The sequence below is a fragment of the Aythya ferina genome (genome assembly GCF_964211825.1).
Source record: "Aythya ferina genome assembly, chromosome: 4".
NCBI classification, from domain to species: Eukaryota; Metazoa; Chordata; class Aves; order Anseriformes; family Anatidae; genus Aythya; species Aythya ferina.
In genome coordinates this window covers 56,986,914-57,014,411 of record NC_140300.1, presented here as the reverse complement: position 1 = coordinate 57,014,411, position 27,498 = coordinate 56,986,914, and the positions used below count along the sequence as shown (strand labels likewise).

The window sequence follows — 27,498 nt, the reverse complement described above, 5'->3', positions numbered from 1 at the left end:
TCCCCATTTCCTTTCAGGAGAAAGGAATCCGTTTTGCATTTGTGAGACCATCCACAATGCGACCGGAATACAGTTAAGCGGGGACTATCAGTACATGCGCAAGTGTGCTCCTCCTTTGCGATGAGAAGGGAGTACAAGCTCTGGGCCTTGGGCAGTATTTAGATTTAGTCCTACACCTGGTATACTCCAGTAGAAACCAAGAGAGGTTGTTTGTCTTTATGTACAATAGAAGTACCTTCTATATTTTACAAAATATTATACATGTATTGGAATGTGTATAGTCTTGGCTCACACTGAAGGTAACTCAAACAACCTGTGAAACACAGGAGGCTGAAAACCATAGCACTACTCCATGTGTACGATATGGCAGGACTCTGAGATCGGGGTTGATGATTTACAAATGAAATGGGCCAGCGAAGCACACAGCCAAGCCACGGCAAGGTAACTTGACTTTCAGAGGTCGCTGAAACGCCTCTGTTTTGTCACAGCACACCACAAACCTGCAGTCCCCTCACAAGCAGAATTTAGCGGTGGGTAACATATGGGTCTTGGGGTTGCAATGAGTTCTGTATCCCCTTTCATCATGAAACATGCATCTTTTTAGCATCCTTGTACTGGATGCAGATGGCTTGTGTACAGCTGGAAGGAAAAGCTGCCCTCACAAGCTGTCACCTTGGCTTTGTAAGGTGTAAAGGGCTGCACCCTGCACTCCAAACCCTGCGAGCGAGCAGGCAAAGGAGGGACGAGGAGGCTCATCGGGGCTCCTTGAATTCAGGGGGATGAAGTGAGAGGGCTGAACCCCACAGGGAGAGAGGGACGGGGCGACTGACTGCCGGCCTGTCCCCGCTGCCTGCGGGGTCTGGGGCTGGCCGTGAGGGGTCGAAGCCGTCCCTGAGGGGCCGGGGCCGTCCCTGAGAGTCCGGGGCTGGCCGTGAGGGGCCGGGACAGCCCCAGGCCCCGTGCAGGAGGCGGTGCGGGCCCTCTGTCCCTCCGTGCGGCGGCGGCAGGGGGCGGTGAGGGCGGAGGAGGCGGGCTCGCCACACGCACCCGCCGCTCCCGCCGTGCTCCGCTTAAATAGGGCGGCGCCGGGGGAAGCCGCGCACAGCCCTGCTCCGCCGTGCCGCCGCCGGGAGGTGAGCGGGGCTCGGGGGGATCCGCCACCATCACCACCGGGGGGACGGGGGCGAGGAGGAGGCCGGGGGGGCTGTCAGGGCCGGGCTGGGGCCTGCTGCGGGCGGCCTGCTTGGCCGGCTGTCAGCCGGGCTGCGGCGGGCACGGCAGCGCTGCCCGGCCCCCCGCCAGCCGTGGCGCAGCGCTGGCCGCCCGCTGGGCTGGGTGCCGGACCCGAGAGGGGCTGCCGTGGGATACGGCGTGCTGTTGGAGCAGCGTCTCTTTATTTTTATCTATTTATTTTTTTTGGAGTGTGCTGTGAGGTGACCCGGCCTAAAATGGAAGCTGAGGGGCTGGCAGCCCTTAGGCCGCCTGCCCCCTGCGAGGTGGGGATACGGAGCCAGGGGGTTCGCCCGAGCGCAGCGATGCTTTTGTTCCGAGGTGCGCGCGTTTGTTGTTCCTGTTCAACAGGAATTGCAACCCTGGAAGCCTCCTAAATTTCTAAAGGGCAAGCCCGTGAGCTGTCTGGGGTATTACCGAAACGCTTCTGGACACAGCAAGCCGTCTGAAGGCTTGCCTGCGTTGTGCCGGTGGCAGGGACGTGCTGGTGCTGTCCTGTGACGGGAGGCACTGACATCTGCACCAGCTGCTCCTGGAGCCCCGTGCTGCTGCACTTGTGCCTGGGTGAAGCCACTCTGCGAGGTGTAAGCAGGCTTCTTGGCCATGCCGCCTTGCAGGGAGCAGTGCTGTCTCCTCAGCCTGCTTGGGAGCTTTTGTATCTGCACCCCTGTGCTGGGGAGTGTGCTCTGGCGTGGGGCTGAGGCTTTGCAGATCGAGAGGTTCAGCTCAGATTGCTCGGATTGAGAAAGTGTTGAGCTGAGGGGAAAAACACCTTTCTCGTCTCCTATCACCAGTAACACCTAATGTAGAAAAAGGAAACACGGAGCTCCTCATGGAGCTGTATGGCTGTTGGCTGATTCCTTGAAACGGAAAGATATCAAGTGTGTTTATACTGGAATACAGAAACTACCAGGGGGTTGGATGAACAGCTTGTAGTTACGAGTATCTGTTCTGTGTAGTACTCAATTCAAGGTCCTGAGCAACTGGCCTTAGCCTATTCTGGGGGCTGCTGTGATTATGTTGAATCAAAACGGCTGCTTCTAAATTTGGTAGATACTGTTTTACAACCACAAATCTCCCAGCTTGAGGTTGGAAGTAGGTCATCAGTTCTTGAGAAGCCTGCCCCTGAGTAGCCTTTCGCGTCAAGGGCAAGTACAAGGTTGGTATCTGTATCAGTGGAAAAATAAAACCAGCAATTCACATGGAAGGAAAGAAAACTCTTCAAAATAGTTATCTGGGTAAGTAACTCTCCTGTTTCTTTGAGTAAAGCCTCTGTAACTGACTCTCCTACCTGATCGCTCCACTGCAAATTAATGCTGCATTGGATTTTTGGAGGAGGTAGATCATACCCTTTTCAGACCCAAGTGTGTTAATCTCCAGTGAGGAGGCGTAAACTCTTTCTATTTCCTCTACAAGAAGACATTTTAGCTAGTGTGAGCAATAGAATACAATAGTGGTGTTGTTTGTTTTGGTCTTTCTATTTATTTTGTACAAGTCATGATAATGCAGATGACTGGAATGGGTAGACTCAAAGGCTAATGGCACCAGACCTCTCAAATGTGCAGCAGAGGGAGAGGTTCTGGCCCAAGGGAGTACATTGCTTGGTAAATCAGGCTTCTGGTAGTGTGACGTGAAGATTGGCTGCCTCATTCTGCTTCTGTGCTGGGCTAAACTGCAAGTGGAAAATACACAAAATATTTTGTTAAAATATAACCAGTGGTAACTCCTCAAGTACTCACAAGTAGGAGGGGAGATGGCTTGTCTGTAGGTACAGGACTTTGTGTGGGAGTTCACCGTGCTGTGTGGCTGAGGGAAGGGCTGCTGAACAGTGCTGACCTTTGCAGGCAGCAGCCTGAACCCTGCCTGCAGGTGGGGGGCTCGCTCTTCTGCAGGTCCTGCCTGACTCCTGGTAACACACAGGCTTCTGCTCTCCTTCTGTCTTTGGAGTTAGTCCTCTACAGAGGGCAAAATACAGTAGTGAAACACTTATTTTGGTTAAGGATTGAACCTTAGTACTGGTAGTTTGTCCAACATTGACTGAAAACAGCTTCTATGGTTTGATAGAGAACAGGGGAAAAAAGCTTTCTCTTATTGCTGGACTTCTTTATTTAAGGCTTATAGCAGAAATTCATGATGTCCTGTGGCAGCAAGCTGTTTCCAGAAAAGGACTTCTGGCTTTATATGAATTGCAGTTCTTAAAGAACTAAGCTTTTTTAGCCTGATGCTGCATGTGCTGTGTTTTTGACAACTTGCTCTCTGCAGTTGGGCTGCATTAATAGGCCAGTGAGGAGGGGTGAGCTTCCTGGAGAAGAAAGGTCCCTTTGGAGGAGATAAGGTGCCCCTTTAGTACCTGGTGCCAAGGGGGGCTGCTTGGTTTGTCATAACTTTCCTGTGGTGCTAGTGTTGGGAGAGCACTCTGGTGAACCAGTTGCTCCTAGGAAGTACTCACTGATCTGCCTGGCCTCAGTGCTGTGGGTTACACGCTTTTAAGCTTTCCTCTGAATGTAAACATCACTGATACAGCATGGCTGAAGTATGCCTGACCCAGGTTACCCTTTGCTGTGGCTGTCAGGTGAGCAAAGCATGAGTAAGAAACTCATTGTTGCGTGGTCTCAGGTGAGTACTTGAGGCATATGTTAACTTGAGGTACACGCAGGGCTTTCCTGGAAAAAGCAGCACGAATAAGTTGGCACGAGCTACTCAAGCTGTTAGTGCCACCAGGAAGCCGCCAGCTCAGGGCAGTCCCCTCTGTGGGGTGACTGTCATCTGTGCTGTGTTTGGGCTGAGATAAATCAACAGGGGAGTGTCACGGTGCTGGACAGAGTTGTAGGGATGCAGTTCTAAAGGGGAAAGCAACTTAGGCTTCAAAATAGGTGTTTGAGCATTTTTGTTCCTCCTTGAAGAGGAGAGACTGGTAAGACTTCTAGCAGCTGCTGTGTGTGTGTAGGTGCCGATCAATGGGAGCACTTCAGTTGGTCATGGTCTCAGGCGTTAGTGGGAGGTACTGGTTTCTTCAGCGTGGTGGTGTTACCAAGCGCTGCTGAAGGGTGCAGGCTGCACGAAAGACATCGATCGAGCCACATGACAGGAATCCACTTGGCGTCTGAACCGCAGTGAACCCCAGTGACCTCGCTGGTGTGTGCTCAGATTACTTGCTGGGCCTCGTCAAGAGGCAGGAATCCAGGTGTTGTTCCATCTATTGTAGGAGGGTCGCGGCCAAGTGTCTGAGGACAGGGCTGTGACTTTGCCTGTCAGTGTGGGATGGGGCCTTGACACATCCCTGTCAGATGCAGTGCTCCAAGGTTGCAACAAGCCTTCACTGCTGCAGCTCATTGAGTCACTGTGTCCTGCCTGGTGAGGCTGAATCAAGCTGGCAGGCTGCTTCCCTCCAGCCATCTGTCTGTCCCTAAATGAAGCGACACAGCCCTCAGAGGCAACCCAAACCACTGCACGGTGCCCAGTGCTTGCTCGGAGCCAGGCTGGGGGGCTGCAGGCAGCTGGGAGGCTCAAATTGTTGGGGGGTGAATATGGACAAGTAGGTCCCTGTGGGATGGGTTCCTCATTAAGAGCCTTTGGATTCTTTCTTCATCACTGTTGCAGGAAAGTGGATTTAGCAGCTAACTGCTTCAGAAGCAGGGTTTCTAGCTCTGAAACCTGGTTGGGGGGTTCTGGGTAAGGTAATATATTTAGGTTCCTTTAAATTGGAGAAAGGGGGATGGAGGAGGAGGCTGGAGCAGCTGATGGGACCCTGCTACATTTCAACAGTATTGGGTTTGTTTGGGAGAGCCCCTTCTGGCCACTCGCATGTTATATGTGCCATGCTGAGCACCGTGCAACACATCCTGCTGCAGCCTTTCTGTCAAAGGAGGCTTAATCTGAGAAATCTCCTTCAGGTTTTAATGACCTCTGCTCCTCCGTGTCTTCAGGGTGCTTGTGGTTTCCCTGCTGGGTACGGCTGGCTCTGACACGGGTGGATGCAGGACCTCAGTGAAGTTACTGCCTTGGCTGCAGGGCAGGGGGCAGAGTCCTGGGAGGTTTTAGATGTGGTGTCTGGGGTTACGTGCCTGAGGTGTAACTGCAGCTGGAGGAACCAAGGGGCAGCTGTGCTGTCTTGTTTCCTTCTGGGAGCTAGTGGCTATCTGCTCATCTAGCTGGGAACTGGCATCAGAACTAACCCAGGAAGGCTGGCTGTGCTAGACCACCTCTCCAGTGTGCGTGCACCACCCACCAGCTGAGTCCCCAGCCAGCAGAGGCTTGCAGGAATGTGCATCTGGGAAGGATTGGGCTGGTTGAAACTTAAGCTGATTGTAAATTGCACCATGAGATTAGGATTAGGTATCTATTCAGGCAAGGATTTCTTTTGTTGGTAGCCAAAGCTGTTAGTTGCACCCTCTTGTACTCTGCATTAAAGCTAGGATGTGATTCCGCACTTGGCTCCTCTTTAAAGGAGGAGTGGAGAAAGGCTTGGGCATTAGGGAGACACTGGGAGCTGGGGGGTGTAACCTGTAGCAGTAAGAAAAAAAACAAACTAATTGCTCAACAGCTCAGGCGAACCCAAAGGTAGGTGGGTGGCTGGTAACCTCTTCCAGCCTTCCCAAGTGAAAACATCCTGGGGCCACACAGCTCACAGCGAGAGGAACTGCAGGAGAAGCTGCCCTCCTTTCTGTAGGAGCACAGAAATAGGGTGGCTGCTCCTAGGCCGTGTGGGGAGCTGGCCTTTCTCACCAGCATCCTGCTGCCCTCAGTGTTAGGGCAGGGGAAAGAGAGGCTGTTGGCTCCTGGGGCTGTTTTCCCTGCAGTGAAGGAGCTGACGGCTGCTCTCCCGTTCTCTTCCGTCGCTCTCGGACCACGTCTGGCCACGGCCGGACAATGGGCAGGCTGCTGCCCTCTGTAAATAGCCCATTGTGCGCCCGGAGTAGGAGCAGCAAAGAACGGCCGAGTGCTGCCAACTTGGGCCGCTGCCTCGAGATACTGGCTCTGCTGTGAGGAATGAGCCCTGGGTGCTGCGGGGGGGGGGGGGGGGTGTGCATGCAGAGAGCTGGCTTTGTCTGAGCTGTGCAGACCTCTGAACTGATGCGATGAGTGTAGAGGGATGCGTTCAGGGGCTGGGGTTGGAAACTGCTGTTTCTGCAGAGCACAGGTAATTAATTACCTTTGGCGTCATTCTTCTGCCCTGCTACTAGAACCCCTTTCCTGTATCTGCCTGGTTTAGCTTAACTAAAACCAAACCAGCCGAGGTCTATTGGCTGCTTTGAGGAAAGTGGGTTTTGACCTGCTCAGATGCTGTCCCTTGTGCCCCAAGCAGCAAGCTGGGTGTCAAGGACTGGTGCTTCTCACCTGGGACCTGCCTCTTGGAGTCGCCAGCCATGGCCTGCAGTCAGTCACCACGTACCACCTCATGGTAGGACCTCGTTCCACAGTCCACTGCCTGCAGCCCAGACCCTATCTGGGTAAGAAGTGACTTCAATACCCAAGTTTTTGGAAAAGAACATGGAGCTACAACCACTGGTCTCGTTGAATCTTGTTGGCCTTGCACAACTGCCTCCGTGTTGAGTGTCCTACCACCAAGTAGTTCAAAGTGCTTTTCTCCAAGCAGGTGGCTCATGCTGACTGCAGTTGGAGTTAATAGCTTACTGATCACTCTTCTGGTGGCTGAGGTGAAAGGTGGGGGCCAAACTTCAATGAAGCTTAGATGGGGAGGTCCATAGGTAGCGGCTATGGAGTGCCCAGGTGTGGGTGAGCTCCACAATTTGAAGGGTAAGTTGGTGCTGGGGGGTGGAAGTAACAGAGGTGAGTGGAGTGTGTGGAGCCTTGCTAGGCTGTCTTGCTTGTCTTGAGTAAGTAGGCTTAGCTGGGCCCTTACTCAAGGAAAAGGACTGAAGGCCAGGTCTAGTTGCATTAAAAAGACCTTAGTGGACTTCAAACTGTTCTCCTTAATCACGGGGAAGACCTTGGATGCCTGATATGGTTGGAGCCTAAGCCAAGTAATTACTGGGATGGATTGAAGAAGGGTGTTGAAACCTCATCTTTTTTGGGGGGGCACATTCCTGTATGTTCATGAATGTGAGTTCTTGTTGCATCTGACTTCATCTTAACTGCAGAAAGAGTTGGTACGACCCAGCTGATAGTGTTAAAGCTAGGAATTGCTTCATTCTGCGGAGAACTTTGTCCTGATCTTGTCTCTCTGTGCTGATGAGGCAGGAGGTGTAATAAACCAGCCTCCCTCAACACAAGCATAAGCAGTGGTTTCAGTTATGTAACTGAAATTCAAGAATGTTTTGTTATAAATTTCTCTACAAACAACTGGTCAAAGAAACAAAGAGTGGCAATACTCATTTTTCTTTACCTTGTCCTAAATCATCCCAGCTTCTTGACTACAATAGGACTTCTATGTGAACTAAATGAAGGTGTTTACTGCAGTTCTTGTCAGCTGTAATAGCACACCAGCCCTCTGAAAGAATAATTCTCTAATTACCCTGCATTCCTAAATTATACAGTATGTGAGCAGGATATATCCTGACTAACACAGAGAGGGAAGCAAGTATTTAAGTCAGAGCTGCTTATTGTGAGGCTTGAGGAAGAAAGAGCTCAGCTTGCTCTCTCCCTTACATATACTTTACCTCCCCTTTTGCTAATCTAATAGCATGGTGTCTAAGAGGATATCTAAAACTGATTTGTAAGCCAAGCCTTTCTTGTTGGAATTGGTTTGTTCTTAGTGTTCATCTATGGAAAGTTAAAACATCAGTTTTTCATGCCTGCAACGCAGAAAAGTAGTTTATGTATAAAAAGTGATGCCATAGTGATCCTAATTGAGTCAGTAATTTTTTATGCTAAGAAAAGATGAAGAGACTTCTTGATACACTCAGTTCTTCTCTACCTTTCAGTACTACAGCTTGAGGTGCCACAGATTTGTGGCGCAGTCTGCTGCGTGTTGCAGTGCAAATAACCAAAAGGTGCTTCCGTAGTGGCCCTAGGCCATGCAGTCAGCTACCTGGAGACACAAAAACAGGGAAAGGCAGTGCCCCTGGGCTTGGTGGGGCTGGGACCTGTCCAGAGATGGACCTGGCACCCCTGTCCGTGACCTTATTTCAGACTGTCCTCCTGCTGATGTGCTCTAGGGGACCCTGCTGGAGCAGGGGGTGGACTCGGTGATCCCAGAGGCCCCGTCCAGCCTCAGCCGCGCTGTGCAGCGTTGTGAAACGGTGGGCCCTTTGAACCATCGTAAGGTGTTCTTGCTGTCTCTAGCAAATCCTTCTCAAATACTGGTTAGTCTCCTTATGGACTAGACGACTCACTCCCCTGTCTAGCTGAAAAACCGATGGCAGCAACAAAGATTTCAACAGCGGACTGTAAACTTGAGATTTTTTTTTTCCTGTAGAAGTGAGATGTTAGCCTGGTATGCTTGGTTTCAGAAATGAATGCACCTCTAATTCTGGCTGCTTGGATTTCAGCGTCTCATATACCACCGCCGTGCAGTAGTGTATTGCTCCACAGCACGTCCTAGCCATCCAAACACATCTGACACTCCCTAGGTCTCTTGCTGTGTCGTCTCTTGCCAGTGGCTGAGCTGCAGGGACCCGAAGGAGCATGCCGTGGGGCTGAAGGCAGGAAGATGAGGCTCTGGCCACGTCCCTGGGTGGCAGGAGGCAGCGGCCGTCCTTCAGCACTGCGGGCCCGCTGCCTGCCTGCTGCTGTCACCTCTAACCCAGTGGGCAGGAGCCCCTGGCTCTGGCATGTGACAAACGTCCCCGGGGACCTTGGCAGGGGAGGAGGGCACCAGCTGAGCTGCCGGCGAGGCTTTTTTCCGCGGCCGCTTCTCGCTGCGGAACACCCGCGTCAGCTTGCGGGGAGGCAGGGGCGAGGAGTCGCCTTTCCTCAGCTCTCTGCATGGACGTGACGGGCAAAACGTGCTTCCTGTGCTTGTTTATACCGCGGCTTGCTGCGGCCCCACAGATGCTGCTTTGTTCTGCCTCGTGTCCGAAGACGAATTGTTGGTGTGACGCCGGGAGAAATGGGAAGGCAGCTAGCACGGTGGGCTGCAGGGTGAGCCTTCCTGCAAGGCTCTGCAGAGCTTTCTGTGCACGGCTGAGGGGAGAGCAGGGAACAGGAGGTGAAAACTCCTATGCTCCCGCGGGATTAGGTTGCTCTCTGTTGGGTTAGTGCCGGAAAGTAAGCCAGCGTAGCCCTGCCCTCTCTCCCCCGAGTCCCATGTGACACTGGCTCTTTAAACAGCCTTGTGCTGTAGCTGTTCTGCCAGTAAAGGTCTAGCACTTCTGCAATACTATCCTTCAGACAAAAAACAAAGCATACAATCCTGTTTTGTTAAAATGCAGCGTCTTAAGTGATATCAAAACCCTGGAGAAATTTCTTCCTGTCAGCCACACCTGTTTTTCCAGAGTATGAACTAGTAATTGCTTATTTACGTAACTGCATTACAGGAATCTAAAGATATTGCTTGCTTAGTGGCAGATAAAGTCGTTTTGATAGTGAGAAGCTGGTAGGACAAAGCATACATTGCTCTCCCATAACAATGCTGCATTGAAGCAGAATTTCAAATCTGTCTAATTCTTTTCCTGTCAACAGATTCCAGCTCTGGGACAACTGCACTAAACTACAATGCAAGCACATGAGTTGTTCAGACATCTACGGATGCCAGAACTTGGGGATGTCAGGCAGTATGTGCGCACCCTCCCAACCAACACGTTGATGGGTTTTGGTGCTTTTGCAGCTCTCACAACCTACTGGTATGCGACAAGACCGAAAGCATTAAAACCACCATGTGATTTAGCAATGCAGTCTGTGGAAGTAGAGGTAAGTGTCCCTTTATGCTGTCATTCACTGAACTTTGGAGCCTACAGCAGTCACTGCTTATGCAGTGTTTCTGAACTGGAGAGGGGCAAACACTGCTCTGGAGTGTGGCTTGGGCTATTTTTTTGGCTTGCTGAATTTGAAAACCAAGTTGAGGTTTCAGGTCACTGATGATAACTAGCGTGGAGGAGAGACTGGTGAGAAGAGCTTCTGATCTGAGTGGTGGGAGGAAACTTGTGAATGTTAGAGCTGGCACAGCACAGTTTTCTACTTCAAAACTGTTTAGGCGATGACTTATTAAACTAAGTCTTGGTCTGAGTGTGTACGGTGGGGTGTACTGATGAGACTAATACTATTCTGTTACAATATCTAGCTTATAATAGCTGACAGATGAGACTTTATATTAGGTTACAAGCATGAAGAGGGTACTAACTGTCCTGAAATGATCTGCGAAAAGATATGAGTCCTGCCAAGACAGCCCAGCCATAGAGTAAGTTGAAATTAAAGCAGCCATGTACCAAACTCTGGATATGCTGGCTTAGTTTTTCCTCTTGATTTCAGAGGTGCAACGTTGCAGTTAGGTGGTTTTAATACTGAAGTCAAATACAGAAACTGACTGGAAAGAACTCTTGTTTAGAAGGAAATACAGACAACTGATTACATGGTTGGTTTCCTGAGCAGCAGTTTTTATCAATTTCCCTGTTTACTACAGAGTCACTGTTTTATGATGGATTTCATTCTCTCTATTTCCTCAGAGTAGACAAAGTATTTCCTTTCCTGAAGGAAGGAGATAGCTTTGGATGCTTGTGATCTTCAGGTGAGGTTTTTACAAAATATAGGAAAATAAGGGTGACAGTTTACAGCATTACTCTTGATAGTCAGAAATGACATCTATGGATTTCTTCATACATCTTTGCAACCAAAGAATCCCTTTACATGAGATGCTTTTGTGTGGAAGACCCCATTTGGGTGTCCTGTGTCACAGGTGGTTTATGTGACATCTTGAGCTTAAGAGTAGATGTGACAGTAAACTGATATAAACAAATGTGGCAGAGCAGTTTGAAGTTTACAGTAGGTAACATAACCTTTCATGAGCTTTAGCAAAACACTCTTATCATAGCCTCAGATCACACATTTCTTTCTCTGTATGTTTCATGATAGTGGAGCTGAAGAATGAAGCATCAGTTGGCCCCTCCATTCAGCAGCTTAGTTTCTTAGTCTCTTTTCCAGTATGGTATACTGGTAAGCTTGCCTACAATTTGTGTTACTGTCATGAAAACAAAGCAAGTAATGGTCCACTGTTAGAATTGCTGAAAGGAGACAAATGTGTTCTGGCAATGTGGTAGCTACAAAAACATCTCTCTGCAAGAAGCACATATATTTTAAGGATTCAGAGGCTAGATCTCACTTCTGGTGAGCTTTCCCAATCTGGACAGCAGCTATTTAGACAGTATATAGAATATTCTTGTAGAACTACATGTTTTAGTGGCTGCAATAAACCAGCTGTGAAGCCTTCCAGCTGTGGAGTGCCTCACTACCCAGTGCAGGCTGGGGGGGCTTTGCACTGGAAGATGGTGGAACTGCAGCTTTTAAAGGCCGTAATGTGACAAATGTTTATGTGCTTGAGACTAGACAGCAGTCTCAGCTCACTACCTTTTACCTCTTCAAGTTAAATAGCTCATCACTTATGGATTCCATGATTAAAATTGTTCTGTAGCATGAAACCTCACTAAAAATACTTAATTAGTACAATATGGATCAATTGAACATTAACATCAGCTCTGAGCAGAGCAGAATAGGTAGTGGGATTACTTTTCATTGCCCATTCAGAAAACATTAGTAGAAAGAAAGGCTAGTGTTAAATGAAGATCAGCTGAATGTTTTGTCTTAAGGATGAAGAGCTCAAACTTTAATATCTTGAAATGACTGAGATCTGCCCAGGTCTGTTTGACAGTTCAGATAAAGCCCTCATCAATATGATGCTGCAAGCCATCTCAAACTGTAATCAAATGAGAATGTATGTTGAAGTGAGTTTCACATCTGTTAGTGGTACTTTTAACGATGGTACCAAGTGTAATGCAGTGCTTGAAATCCCATCTCTTGCTATGTTTTCTCAGAACTTCACTTCATGTACTCCATTCTCTTAGCTGTGTTAAGATGGATTGTCACTTCCACAGGAGAAAAATGTAAACCACTGCTCTCAGATTACGCCTTAATTTCTTCTTGTTTAATCAGAAGAGACGTTCAGAGGTTTAGAGAATCAGCAACATGCTCCAAAAGAGATGTAGCAGAACACAATTCTACACAGTTGTGAATATCAAATCTACCTGTTTGTTAATGGTTATAACTTTGAGTTGTAAATATGCTTCTGCTTAAGTCTTGCTCATGACATTCTCTTGGTATCTAATGAAGCTAAATGAAGCCAGTGACTGGCATAGGATTTCTATGCCTTCTGATAAGCCTTCATAGCTTCCTTAAAGGAGGAAAAATACCCTATTTACTGCTGTTCAAGGTCACTTCATGGCTCTGAAAAGCTGTAATTTAGTAGGTCAGCACCCAGTGACCTATTCTAACCAACACTGAGTAAGTACAGAGATTGTATGCTGAGTTAAATGGGCTCCAAGTTACTGGAAGTATCTGCTTTCTTTTAGAGTAGGTGCCACAAAATACATGGACTGCAGTCTTTGAAATGTACATGCCACAGTTCCATTTCACAGGGAAAAAAACTGTTTTCAAAGCTGTAAACACAATATGAATTTTGTGAGAATGAGGCCTAAGTGAAAGCCTCTCAGGATCCACTTGAATCTGCTATCTGTGGAAGGGAAAACAAGATTAAGAATGATCATAAATAAGCTTGAGACTATTGCTGAGACTCCTGCTGTACTCAGTTGTGCACTATACCAAAGATTTCAGCGCTGCAATAAGGCCTTAATATTGTAAGAGTGTGAGTTCTTGCTAAATCATATTTGTGACTCTTTAGGTGCATTTGGATCTGTCTGCTTATGGATTGCTTTTAGTTGGTGATGCATATTTAAAGAACCCGAACTATTGATTGAAGAGTGCAGGATGTATGGCTGTCAAATACATTATGTCATGCTTTAAAAATGCAAGTACTTCTCTTGGGTCAAGTTCTCCCGGAGTATGTAGAAATAGGGTGTGTAAACAGTAAGGATGTGAATATTGCCTTGTAGTAAGGGTTTCGGTTGGACTTCAGCTTTCTTCCTTGGAAAGACATTCAAATATGGAGAGTGGTATTCCACTCATGAAGACTTTTAAACCTCCATGCACTTTCCTGATGGTACAGGAACTCTGCCTTGTCTTGTCTTGCAGTAACTGCTTGATTAGACCTGTGCTTCTCTCCATATTAAGGGATTGATTTGTAGCTGTTGTGTGCTCACCTGGGGATTAACGTTCTTAAAACTACATGGCTAGCTTGAAATCCTAGCTTGCACTTCTTGCTGCTCAGAACATGCATGTTAGTGACCCAAGCGTTGCTTGGCAGTTTACTTTCCCTTAGGAACATGGAAATGAGACCTCTTGCCTCTGAGGCATGGTTGAGACAGCAATATGTTCTGACAGTGCTGCTCATCCTAACCACCCTGTATCAACACGAAGTAAGCCTATGTCTTAAAGTGGCTGTCTTGTGTTACAATCAGTGCCTCTCTGGGTTATGTAATATGTCTCTTTTATAGAATAAATTTCTTTCCTTAAGATGCAGCTATTACAAACCAATCTAAGGTCTTACTCTTAATGTCTACAAGCTGCTGCATAATTGCTCATCTTCTTGTGACAACCTAAAATGCTGCAATGGCTGTCTTAAACAAGTAACCCAAGGCTGTTCTTAGCATTAAAAAAAAAAAAAAAAAAACACCTTTATTTCTTGGCTCCTCAAGGACACTTTAAAACTGACAACCCTTCTGAGTGCTTGCTTCTGTACTGGGCCTGCCTGTTGGAGCACATTCAGGTAACCTGTATGGAATCAGCCAAACATCCAGTCCTGAGGCTGAGATGTCTGCTGTGAACAACACTGCTCATTACTAGTCAAACTAAAAAGCACTTCTGCTACAAAGCTATGCCTGATGGTTGCACAAACCTTCTGGTAAGGACCCTTTATACAGGCTCTTAAAATAGTGTAATTCTAGTCCTTTATACTCCAAAGCAAAATTAGACCAATACCATAATGCCACCTAATAGATGACTTGAAAGTGGCAGCATGAGGTGAGGTTTGAATGATCTTCAGCATATCAAGGTGCCTTTTACCACATCTCTGAAGAATAACATTGAACTCCTGATGGTCCTCACATGAGAAGCTGTGTTCTTCAGTGGGAAGTGAATTTCTAGCAGCCCTAGAGTAAGAGCTAGCTTCACTTTGTGTTGAGAAGAGGAATTAAGTAAGCAGGATAAGCTGGTTATGCTTTCTTTTACTAATAAAACAACCAATGGGTTTCTGCAATAGCAGTCTGTAATAGTTTCTTAATTCCCTTGTGAAGAAGGGGAGTGCAGTCAGCCCTGAATCTAAGCAGTGTGCTCTCTGCCTGATGAGCCTCGTCCTCAGGCTCAGGTAGTGCTTCAGGCCCTCTGAAAGCTGCTTTGTAGTTCTGAGCAGTGGGGCATGTAAACAAAATAGTACCAGCTCATCTGAGAAGAAAACCAACTTCTTGGCAGTTGCCCAAGGAGTGACTTAAGGTGTGATACTCACCTGCACAGAAACTGGAGCGCATCAAACATGGTGCCAAAACATTATGTATAGATGTTTCCTATGACTGTGGTTACAAACTGTGTGGCTTCATCTGCCTCTGGTTAGCTCCAGAGGTGGTAAAACTGGGAAATCTAAAAGCTGACCCTGCTTATCCAATGTCTGTGAAACAAATGCAATAAAACTGGCAGTTTGGCTTTTTGTTCCAGGCAGAGATGTGTCCAAGTGATCAGTTCATTTCCTATAGAGTAGATGTTGGTCTGAGGGCAAGTATGCTCTTGAATTTCTAATGTTATGAGTGTTTGGAGGTAAGCTAGTCATTAAGTTGTTCTGGGCCATGTTCACAGTGTACGCTTCTGCTTACAGTCAAAGGAGTGGCAAGCATTACACATAGTTTTGCTGAAACAAGTCCAACTTGTTTCAGTTTTAAAATGTTTTTCCTTCTCTGATGAATCACTAATGTGCTAGCTCCTTTCCATGGACACGTGTGATATGACATCTGCAGTTAAACCTTCATAAACCTGTATCTGTCCAGTTATCTGTAACAGGTGCTCTCTGATCTTCCAGGGTACACTGAAATCAAAACCAGACCAATAGCCTGGGAAGCACTGAATTGCATCTGAACAGGTTTTTGACATCATGTGTGGTGGTACAATACATGCATAGACTTAGGTAGACCAAGATTTCTTTGAAAGGGCCACAAATTGTCTACAACCACTGATAAAGAGGATTTTAGGTAATATTTACTTGAAACTGCTTAACCAGCTGTACTGTCTCTATGTTAAGAATCTGCTTGGTAAGTGTCTGTCACCTGAACAGAACTAATAAGTGTGACCCAATAGTACTTGCACAACTGCAATTCCTGAAACTTTAATGGGTGTAAAATGAGATTATTTGACATAGCCTATTTATAGTAGCACATTAAAACTGACCATGCTTAAAATCATTTAGGTTTTGAAACCTGAGTCTGAATGTGGTTGTTTACTATTTCCTAATTGGAAAAGTAAATTAGGATCTCAGTGTTAACATCTAGAATGCTCCAGTTGAGGTTGGAGGGATTTAGAAAGCTTAACTGCTGATATAATGGGATAAAATGCTTCTAAAGAAGATCTTTGTCTAGTGAGGGGTGTCAAAGGGCATTTTGTGGTTCTTACATATTTGCTCTGTGCTCTCATGTAGCTGAGGTTAGGTTTTTGCCTTGTACTTTCAGTAATGCAGGGAGAAATTGCATCTCTTTAAATGCTGATGTCCTGGGAAACAGAAATTAAGTTCTCTCAAGCAGAATTTATTAAGACTCATAATGTTTAAAATGGATGAGATGTTTTTATTCCTTGAGGAATTTCCTGTTATTTTGTAACTAACAAGTGTCCAACCTTTTTAACTGTTTTTTAGGGTGGTGAGCATGCTCGAAGGTCCTCTCTCCTTAAGAGTGATGAATTGTTAACTCGTTACTATGATGATGTGAGAACAGTTTATGATATCTTCCAAAGGGGGTTGCATGTATCAAGTAAGTTTAACTTTTAAAGTTACTCTTTTCAATGGTGTCAAGAACTGAAGGTCTGGGCTCCTGAAGCCCAGTTGTGGGTGGGGGATGTCTACCCATCAATAAGATGAATTCATTAAATGTGAGCATCTTGAAGGCAAATCCAATTACAATCTCTTGTGAAGCAGCATTGTGTGAACTACGTCAGTGCTGTCTTCCTCAGCCTAAGCCAACCTTCCCTAGCTTCATTCCCTGCTTGCTCCCCTCCCCAACTCCAAAATGGGGTTTGCATTCTGGAGGTATCTCCAAAGAATTACAGGCTGTCAGCTTAATGCTGCTGGGTGTGCAGTTAGTGTGCTGTTAAGACAGGAAGCAGGGGTTAAATTTTAAGAAACTTTTTATTGCTGTTTTTTAGATAATGGTCCATGCCTAGGTGTTAGAAAACAAAACCAGCCATATGAGTGGATCTCCTATAAAGAGGTAAGTAGCCTTTCTAGCTTTGTGCTAGATCTGCTTCTGCGTACTGAGACCATTCACACAACATCCAGTGGTGTGATACGAAAAGACTTGATTATTCATGGTGTTTTAAAGTAGCATCAAAATATTGCAGAAAGATTCTAATTCTTGTTAAAATCCTAAATGAACGGCCCCAAAAATATGTCCAAGGGGAAGAATACCTCCCGCACTTTGTTTATTCACTGTTTTATTTCTGAATGCATTTTGGATTATCTTGGCAGCTCTCAGCATTTTATCGCTGAATTGCGTAGAACTTGGACACTACTACAAAGCTGCAGCTTTTCAGAGGCAGTATTTGGAGGCTCAGAATACTACTATTATAGTCACTCATTTAAGAGGCTAGTTTTACTTTACAGATCTTATCCGTGCTTTGTGGTTATTTGTCTCAATAGTGCTGAATAATGCTTGCACAGAGTGTTAATAGATAGACTTCTACCTAGTAGCACGCTGCTTCATGATTGCTAAAAATATCTTTATGCAAATCTTCTTCTGGACAGCTCTGCATTTTCAGGTTGCTCCTGATTTAGTAAGTGATATCTTAAACTTTGCATAAGCCTTGTGTAGTATGTAGGGCTAGGGTCAGTACAGACCTTTTGTATGTAGCAGAGGTCACTTCCCAAGGTGATTTTGCTGGGTATTTATTAGGTACACCCTCTCATTAACAAAACTTTTTTGGTCAAGACATATAGATTCAAGTCATATGCTATATGTAAGGAGGAATTAGAAAATTACTTTCCCAAAAGCTTTATTTATTGAACTGTTTTGTCTCCTTTATTCTCATACTTCTTGAAGAGTAGAGTGGTATTCATGTAGGCACCGAGAATTCAGTAGTTCAGCAGTCTTCTGAAAGCAGCAGAAGGATGGCATATGTGATGTGTGTCATTGAGAAGTATAAAGCTGCATCACTCCAGGGTCACTTCTGGGGGTCGATACAAACACAACAAAATAGCCTCTTCTGCATGTGAGCATTAAATCTAAATTTAGACTTTAACAGTTAAAGTCCAGCTGGATTAAGTACTCTTGTGTTTTGTGTGTGAGTATGGTGTCTATATTCAGTCTTCAGTTTATCAAGGTCAGAGGGTATCCAAAATATCCTGGAAAACCACTGTCTACTTCACATTAGTTAATCTTCTTGTAAGGTTAAAGGAAAATGTTCTATGGGGTTTGTACTGTTAAGCTTGTCTCATCTCTTCGTTTGGCTTCTCTTTATTTTCCCCCAGGTTTCAGACAGAGCAGAATATGTGGGCTCTGCATTACTCCACCGAGGCTTCAAACCATCTCAAATCCAATACATAGGAATCTTTGCACAAAACAGACCTGAGGTAATTTGACAGTGTTTCTATTAGTGATCTGGCTGTTTCTGAAATGGCACACTTCTAAATCTATTGATTTTTTGCAGTGTACCAAGCTTCCTTACTATGAGTTTTTTGGAGCTGGGAAAGGGCTCATAGCTGACACTGCAGACCCACAAGCTACAGCCATCTAGAGCTAAGAGCCAAAACTGATAGCTGACACAACTGTTAGTCTCTTATGCTCGGGAGCAGGGAATCCAAAGTAACTTCTCTCTTCTTTCTAGTTCATAGGCTTAATGGGAAGCTAATATAGTGCTTATTTGATTTAATGTTATCACCATTTGCTTTCTCTTAAAGTGACAAAGGAGTACTAGGTGACTCAAAGTATTTGGAAGTCACAAGATATTTAAACCCTTCAAAACTCAAGACCTTTAGTGATGAAATATTTGGACAAATAAAAGATGGCTAAAGGTGATAGAGTTCTCTCTGAAAGAGGCCCTGGACATCAAGATGCTGGGTGGGAAAACTCCCGATAAAGGCAAAAATGGAAAATTCCTTAACTTAATAAGGAGGCAGAAAGACTAAAAGTGATACAACCGAAGATCATCTGATAATGCAAAATGTCACAAACCTTTGGCAACTGTGGGGATGTTTTGATTAGCTGGTGTCTATTCATCTTAATCCAGGAGTGGTTCTAGATTGCTGTTACTAAAAGTAGTATGAACTGTTGAGTAAATGTTTGCATATTCTGCCTATTAAATCTATTTAATAGGGGTGAACTTCTAACTTATGTTTGTGCTTAGAGCTTCAGCTGGTGCTTGCTGTGTTAAGCTAGTTTAATCCAAGCCTGTATCAAGACAAGAGGATGATTCTTAACTTGTCTAAAATATTCTGTCCATCTTAAACTCTGGCAGCTGGATTCTATCTTTGAGAGCCACCTATTGTGTTGACGTGGCTAGAAGTTGTACCACTGTCTCTGGTCCTGGACAGCACTCTGCTGTTGGATCTTTTCTGATTTCCAGTTTGTCACAAAGCCTTTCCTTCTATCATTAAAGTGTGACAAGTGACTTTACACCCCCAACTTCCTTCTTTCCTAACAGAAAACCTAACTCTAGCATTGTGCAAGAAAAAACTTTTCAGACTCTCAAATCTGGTAACTTGCTTGGATTCTTCTGCTGGAATTCTGGTTCTAACAGCTATGTTTTTCCTATTATGACTGGGATGGCTCCAACTGGGAATCTGTTAAATGAGTGTACTTACAACATCAAGTAGAAATGAATAAAACAGGGAGCCAGATGTTAGCTAGGTAGACCTTTGAGTGCAAAGAAACTGGCCATCTGTTTTCCAGGGGTTTTGTTGATATGGAAAGTAGAATCTATGACTGTTAGGTCAGTGGAATTTCTGAAGGAGGGCATGGCAGTGTGGTCTGCTTATGGATGACAAAAACAAAATGTGCTTGAACTACTTCATTCCAGCAGGCTTTGAGCTGGATCAGAAATGAGCTGGAAAGACCTGTTTAAGCCAACAACTTCAATTCTGGGGTTTTCCCTACTGAAAACTACTGGATGAGTGTTGTGACATCCAGAATAAAATCACTAATCCAGACAGGAGATTATGTGAAGGTTTTTGTTAGTGATTCACATTTGTCAGTCTGGGGAACTGCTGGGAAAATCCCCTGGGGGGGGAATCCTAGCAAGTTACTTGTTTAAACGTTCCCTAGAAAAATAAACTTTGGTTAATAAAAACTACTTTCCCTCTGAGTAACTGAAAAACAGATCTCTTCTACAAGTAGGGAACTTGTATTTTAAGTTGAGGGGGAAAAGCACAGTGAAATATGTGGTTTCCCTTAATAGATCATAGCCACATCAGAAAAATGGAAACTTTCAGACTGCCTCAATTCAGTACTAGCTGCTTGCTTGGGCTTTTAGAGGACTCCAGTGTTGAGGTTTGCTATTTGTTTAAATATTGTTTTAAATTGAGATGCTAAAAAGAAAAGAAATATCACTGGTCCAGAAAATAAAGATTGTCAATACAACAGTCAGTGTGCAAGAATAGTTGGAAGCTGTAATGGGAAGCTCAGTTGTCTGCAGCTTCTGAAGTCTGCTGTATAGGCTTATCTCCAATAAAACAAGTCCTAAACTTGAAGCTGCTCAACAAAAATGCAGGTGCCCCATTCTTGTTAGATGTATAGGTGGATGCTGTCTATGAAAAATCATCAGGGGACCCTGTTACAGCTGGTATAGGTATGCGTGCTTAGACTTTTCTTCATGCAGACCCTAGCTATACCAGTAAGTTCCCTCTTCACTAGTGTTGTACTAGATGACTTCTTTTGGGATAAGACATAAACAACAGGCATGTTGTATAGGTGCCTTCAGAAAAACCCCCTCTGTTAAAGACTCTCAATCAGTAGAAAACTTATTATGGGCAAGTTTCCTAAATTAACAGCTCGTAAAACTGAGATTTAGCAACTTTAGCATAGCTTCTGTTAGATCTCGTATGGAATAATCAGCTGAATGATGTTCAAACTTGTTGTCATTACAGGGGTGAGGCAATTGGCTAGTGTCCTGCAAAAACACTGGAAAACACGATAGTTGGGGGGGGGAATGGTGAAGGGAAATGCTCTTTATTAATGAAATCCTTGTTGAATTGCAAGTTTCTTCATCTTTTTAAGATGTATGTTTTATTTAGCTATCTGGAACTAGCTAAAGGTTCTGAGTTTGTCACTCTTGAGGGGAAAAATGGAGTTGTTCCAGTTCCACCGGCTGCCTCACTTGTCCAGAGGCTCACACTTAAGGAGTTGCATGCAACTCTGTTTTGGTGTAGCTGGCTGTTTACAAACCATTCTCAATAGCTACTCTACAGAAAAAGAATTATGAGGCTCTTACCTTGACAGTACTTCAGATGAAATCTTTCTGTAAAGAATTCAGATGGTATCACAAAATAAGGCTACAGGGGTTTGATTACTATACATCTTAGCAGGTGGATCCTCTTAATTGCAGCTTGCAAGGCTGTCCTCTTCTGTGAAAACACAGAATTGGTACACATACATGTACAACCGCATCTTCAGATTAAACCCAATTAAAGGGGAGTAGTTAGTCTTAAGACATGATGACAGACTTCATGGAGCTGGCTTTCCAGAGAACTCTGAACTCTGTGGTAACTGTATGTTGCGTGTCTGGCCCTGATGAGATGTGGGTAATACAGAGATGAGAACAGGCTGTGTATAGATGTTATTTATACAATAGATAAATATACCAGTGTGTCAAGACATGTGCAAGTCCTTCATTGATTCATACTACGATGATATAAAATATTGAAAGCTTCAATGGCTTCTGTGATGACCTAAAGATAAGAAACAGTACTGTACTCCTATTAACTCCTATTCAAAACCTCTTTCCCCGTCACAGGTAGACTAAGGAGATGGAGATAGAGTTATTTTAAATAGTTTTAGAAGAAGTCGGTACACATTAACTAAGAACAGTTGAATTTTATTGGGTTGCATGCCTTCTCATAGCTACCTTCTTACTGACTTTTTTCTTCCTCTGACAAATTTAAAAATAGGCTTTCAAGGTAAACAAGTGATAAAAATTAGAAAGACTTTTTCGTTAAAATTTGTCCAAAAGAGCTCTGTCCTAATAGTGTCCTTATTAGGCTCACATTGGGATTACTTCTCAAAGGTCTGTTTCAGGTAAACACTGACTTGCATCTCATTTCTTTGTGCAGTGGGTCATCATCGAACAGGGATGCTATGCATACTCCATGGTAGTGGTGCCACTCTATGATACACTAGGAACTGAAGCAATTACCTACATTGTGAACAAAGGTAGGGTATTTTCAGTAGTTCAGCAACTGAATATATGATGGCAGAGCTGACTAAGGACAGAACTGTAGCTGCCTTCAGATGTTTTCCTTTCACAAGATCTGGAGTGTGAATGTAGTCCACACTTGTTGTATTGATAATGTTGTTCTCTTTCATCAGCTGACTTATCACTGGTTTTCTGTGACACACCTGACAAGGCTAAACTTCTGTTAACTAATGTGGAAAAGGGGGAGACTCCGATCCTCAACACCATCGTTATCATGGAACCTTTTGGCACAGATCTTGTAGAACGTGGCAAGAAGTGTGGGGTAGAAATCTTCAGCATGAAAGAAATAGAGGTAAGTGTGCTTAATCTGTTCTAGTGCTTTCATCTTATTTACTTGCAGAAGAATAAGATAGTGTCAATTGCACAGATCTCAGGACTGAACAGTGTGGTGGGTTAGTTTCAAACTACTTAACTGTCTCTTGGGTTGAAGCTCATACAAAGAGAAATCAACTTGCTAGTGGCATTTTACAATGTGCAAGATATAAAAATGTATGTCAAGATAATGGAAAAACATGGTACAGGTGTAACATCAGATCTGAACATTAAGGCTTATTCATATGAAACAATAAGTCATATGCTGTGAAAAATACTTCAGAATACAGTACAGTGAACAGAATCCTTTTTCTGGAAACTGACTTTAGCCTCCTAATGTTAGTCTTAGTCCTTTTGCTTGTAGTCATTTTTTCTGCTTGGATCTCTTGTGCAAGTTATTAGGAGAAATTTGTCCTGAGTACAAATTGCATAAATGGCATCTAACTGCGATATTATGAAATGGGATTTAGTCTGGTTCCAGCTGTAGTGCTGGTAAAGGCTTGGCTTATTAGGATCTGCATATCTCACAGTAACCGTGCTCATCTTCTGCAGAGGTGTGTGGTAACTAGTAATTAAAAACATAATTTCACTGAACTTGTTCTCATAGCAGGCTTATGTGCTATGTTAATAGGGCCGCCTTCTGGTACAGATGCAAAACTGCCTGCATGTTATCCTTTACAACACAGTTAACTAGTCTCAGCTAGGCTGTCAAGTTGAAATGGTGCTAAAGACATGCAGAGTTGTACATGATCTGTACAGTGATATAGCTGACTGAGAAAATGGTTGGGTTAAATAAGGAAAAAACCTGCAGGGATAGGATGGTACACTAAAATCAGCTTCTTTGTGTTGAACTCTAGTTTTTATTAGGTATTGTCCACGGGATCTTCTAGCTACAGGGAAAAAAGTGAATATTTAGAGCATATCTGCTCGAGTAGCTACTTCCAGTACTGTGTTAGGTCTTTGCCATGCTATTGTAACAACATGTTGGGATTAATGTAGTAATGAGTGCTCCTTTCTCTAAGTCTAAGAAGTAAGACAAACTTGAGTATTCCTAATAGTGTCTCAGTGAACAAGAATAAGTTTTAATCTTTTTAAGGGGTAAGAGCTTTTAGTCTCTTAAAAGACAACTCTGCGCTGTTTAGAAGCTTAGATTAGAATGATTATTTCAAGCTTCTTTTCTAGGTTTCTGGCATGAACTTACTGTTTCCTGTACTCAGTGTGACCAGATAAGCATCAGAAACCAAGATTGTTAATGTCTGTACTTATGCTGTGATGATTTAGAGCTGATTAGCTGTGAATAAGTGGCTATTTGAGAGGAAGAGATGTTGGCCTTCTCTTCTAGATCAACAGAATTGTGTAGGGATCTTAACTGTGTATTAAGTAAATACCAGGTCTTACTCAAAACAGGCTGTATTGAACTGCTGGTGGCACTTGAAATGCGGATGCTGTTTTGAGTAGACAGTAATATACTGTCAATTTTCTTGATGTAATGACACTTTCAGAAGGGCAAACTTACAGATTAGGGAAAAAGGAACATCTGTAAACAGTTAAACTTCTTTGTTTATGGGTAATCTAAAGATGTAAAAACTATCTGTACACAAAGGCTAGTGCTAATAAATGAGTGTATAATAATCTCAAATACTCTGGTGTACTTAGAATTTAAAGGCAATGAGGATGTACCTGCCCTAAAAGGGGCAAACCTGTATTTAACAAAAAGTCCATTTTTAACTTATTGAAGCCCTTAAACAAAACAACTATAGCTGCTTTTAGTCTTAAATAGATGTGACAGGAATAAGTCTGGATTTGAAACTTCTGAGCTCATCGGTATTGAACATAAGCTTTCTACAATTTCATATTAATCATATCATTGATGGTAAAGGGATCTTGATATACATTCCCTTCAGCCTAAAGATCTATAGATCTATGGCATCATTAACGTTCAGGCATAAATAATTGTAATGAGGAAGAAAAGGTTCTAGTGGACAGAACTTGCTGCACACCATTCATCAGTATTAAAAGGACTACAAACCACCAATGAGCCTTCATGGGGAAACTTCAGTCTTCTGTCTCAAAGCAGTGATGTAGATGCAGGGTGCTTCGTGACATGAATACTGTTCTACATGGTCAGCAGTTGTCAGGAACACATCTGTATGAGCTGTTGGACTGTCTGCTGTGGCTTGTTAGTATACTACTTAACCTTGAGCTTGTCTTATGAATGACTTCTGATTTACTAGTTGAAAAGAGTTTTTTAGGTATTGCTCTTGTATTTGTAGAATATACTAGATCTTCTAAATGTCCCTTAGAGCCTTTATTAAAGATACTTCATGCTTTTGTAAGTTACAAATGTTTTAACAGGCATTCTAAAGGATGGAATGTTATAACCTTTAGTAAGGTTTTGTCTGGTAAATTTAACACAAAGTAATGTGCTCTGACTTAACAGTCTCTCCTTTCTTCACTTCCTGTAGGAACTGGGAAGAGCACACAGGCAAAAACCTCTAGTAAGTATGAATTCAACTGATCTAATCTAACGTATTCCATAGATCAAACTAGCAAATGTTACTATCTCCCATAGTTCAAAAGTAACATGAGTATTTCACTGTTTTATCCAGGTAATCTCTTTCTAGAGAACTATACTAATACTTTCTTAACTCTCATAGCCTCCAAAGCCAGAAGATCTAGCAGTCATCTGTTTCACCAGTGGAACAACAGGTACACCTCATTACATTATGCAGAATTCATTATCTTATATGTGCAAAACTAATTCAGAAGCCCTCCTACTGTCTTTTCCAAGACTCTCCCCTGCCGCTGCATCTTTTTGGCAAATAGTATCTGGGGAGGTTTTGTGGTGAGGCTCACTGACTTTTCCTGTTGACTAATACAGAGCTGCAGTTAAGGGGGGTAGAGGTCTTATGTTTTGGGGCTTGGAAATAGGTACTGAACTTGTGCTTCCATTATAATAACAGCTCTGGCTCTGACTTCTGACTCAGTTCTGTTTTTATACTAGCAGGACTTGCTTCTTGGCTCTTATGCACAGCATACCCTTGCTGTAGGACCAAAACAGAAAGCCAACTGCCTAGATAACTGACAAATGTCAAGCATGTGACAATAACCAACATTGGTAGGGAGTAAAAGGGAAGTGTACAATGTTATTAATTATACTTTTAAAGCAGCTCTTAGATAAGTTGTCTGAGTTTGATAGCTTCATCTTCACAGAAATACTGAATTTTGAATGAGAAGCTTATCCAAGAAACATGACTGTTTCTAGAGGAGTTGCTGTACTTAATAAATTTGAAGGCTTCCACACAAACTTAGTACTTTAGCTGGTAATAGTTTTCTTAAATGTCAGCCACTTCTCTGCCTTTAATACCCTTCATTGTATCTTAATGTCTGCGAAGAGTTTGACTGAAATGCTACTAGTTTAATTTTACCTTTGCTTGGAAACTTAAAAGATTGAAGGATTTCACTGTTGCATCTTGATGTGCTTCTTCCTTAGGAAACCCCAAGGGAGCTATGCTCAGTCATGGAAATATAGTCAGCAATGCTTCAGCTTTTCTGAAAACTACAGAGGTAAACATCAAGGTTGATGTAGGTTTACTTGCATGAAGGGGAGTATCTCAGGAGTGAAAATGGATCTTAGTATGTTAAGTCTAAAACGGGTGAGATTTCAGCAATTGAAAAATGTGTGGGCAGACTGCTGTCAAATTACTAGTTTAGGAGTCAACATATACCTAAGGTGCCTTTCTTTTACTTTGTAGTATATCACATAATTCACATGAAACTTAATAGAAAGCAAATCAGGAAAAAAAAACTATGTAGAATAGTAGGCAAAGTAGATTAAACTATAAGGAATAGATTTGGTTGCATTTATTTTAGTTGTTTCTTCTTTCAGTTTCTCCTTAATTTCTTTGCATGTAATGTGGGGACCAGAAATAGAATAGCAACACAGTACTGATATTAATGCAGATCTGTTGGATGTTTTGGGGATGTTGGTAGAGGTGTTTTTTTTGGTGATGCTGGGTGTTTGTCTTCCTCTTCCCCCCCCCCCCCACTCCTGCCAAACCGATACTGCTGTATTAATAATCATTGGTCCACCACAGCTTGGGAACTTGTAACTGTACTTGTTGTGTGGATGTGTCAAAAGTTTGGCATGCAAAAAAGCAAAATTCTCATGGGAGAGTTTTTGGCATACCTACTTTGCCAAGTGCCCTGCATATAGGATTGTTTCTAAATTAAGCAACTGGTCTCATGATTAGATCATGTGAGGTACTTTGATATTGACCTTATGTTAAATTGGGTAAATGAACTTTCTGACCTACAATGAATGTATGCAGTAGTATGTCTTGGGGGTTAAAAAAAAATAAATACAATCTTCACACCATCCTCTACATTATGTATATTGGAACTTCATGTGGCTTCTCTCAGAACTTGTTTCTATTCATAATTATATAATAAGCTGTAAAAATCAGTTACTGTACTTGGCTGTTACAGAAGATGACAATTTCTGCAATGTGCTCAAAGCAATGATTTCTAGTAGTCTTGTTAATGAGTGAAAGACAATGCAGCTGTGTTTCAAACAAAGCTGAAGTAAGGGCTGTGCTCTAAAGTTCTGATATCTATTTGTATTGTTTAGCTTAAAAATAATTCTTCCTCTGTTTTGCTTAACACTTTTCAGAAAACATTTATACCTACCCCTGAGGATGTTCTGATATCATTCCTGCCCTTGGCCCATATGTTTGAGAGAGTTGTTGAGGTAGGCATGTTCTTCAAAACTACTGTATTTTGTTACAGAACACGTGATTCCTGAGTCTCACTGATAAACAGTATTTGTTTTTGCCTTTTACACATGTATAAAAGCTTGAGGTAAGGTTCAAGAAAACATCCCACAATAGTGAGTACTAGACAACTAACTTTCATGCTGAAACATCAGCCTTAGGGCTAGGATTAATAAGAAACTGGTCTAGTTGAACAGGACACAATCCTTTGGTATACTTACTGCCTAGAAATTCCATCTAATCAGTGCAGTACTAAAAATGCATGCCCTGCTTTAGTCTGTAAAAGCTGTAATAAAGACTTACTGTGTAATGTGGCCACCTGCTCATTTAAACAACTTAAAAATAGTTTTGTGTATATTTACCATTGCTTTCAAGAAACGGGGGGGAGGTGGATTTTGTTTGAATGCAGTTCTCTTCCAGGAAATGAAAATGGCTTTTAACTTCAGAATTTGTCACTAAATTACACTAACTTGGATGGCTTTTTTCTGTAGGGTAGAATCTGGAGCCTCGTTTTTTGAGAATG

General features: G+C 43.5%; 1 protein-coding gene across 3 annotated transcripts in view; it reads left to right on the top strand.

Annotated features, from left to right (window-relative positions):
- The first annotated feature begins 1,012 nt into the window (after nt 1-1,012).
- ACSL1 (acyl-CoA synthetase long chain family member 1) overlaps nt 1,013-27,498 on the top strand; it is a 37,831-nt gene continuing 11,345 nt past the window's right edge. Inside the window, exons 1-11 of one of the 3 annotated variants that reach the window (XM_084518950.1) lie at nt 1,013-1,133; nt 9,814-10,041; nt 16,127-16,241; nt 16,633-16,697; nt 17,954-18,055; nt 21,749-21,848; nt 22,005-22,183; nt 24,669-24,701; nt 24,861-24,912; nt 25,697-25,770; nt 26,876-26,953. In XM_084518950.1, the coding sequence (XP_084375076.1) occupies nt 9,847-10,041; nt 16,127-16,241; nt 16,633-16,697; nt 17,954-18,055; nt 21,749-21,848; nt 22,005-22,183; nt 24,669-24,701; nt 24,861-24,912; nt 25,697-25,770; nt 26,876-26,953 (993 nt within the window). In that variant the 5' untranslated portion in view covers nt 1,013-1,133; nt 9,814-9,846. Of the gene's footprint in view, nt 1,134-9,052; nt 9,131-9,605; nt 9,628-9,813; nt 10,042-16,126; nt 16,242-16,632; nt 16,698-17,953; nt 18,056-21,748; nt 21,849-22,004; nt 22,184-24,668; nt 24,702-24,860; nt 24,913-25,696; nt 25,771-26,875; nt 26,954-27,498 lie in introns of those variants that run through there. The other 2 variants (XM_084518951.1, XM_084518952.1) reach the window with 2 other exon arrangements.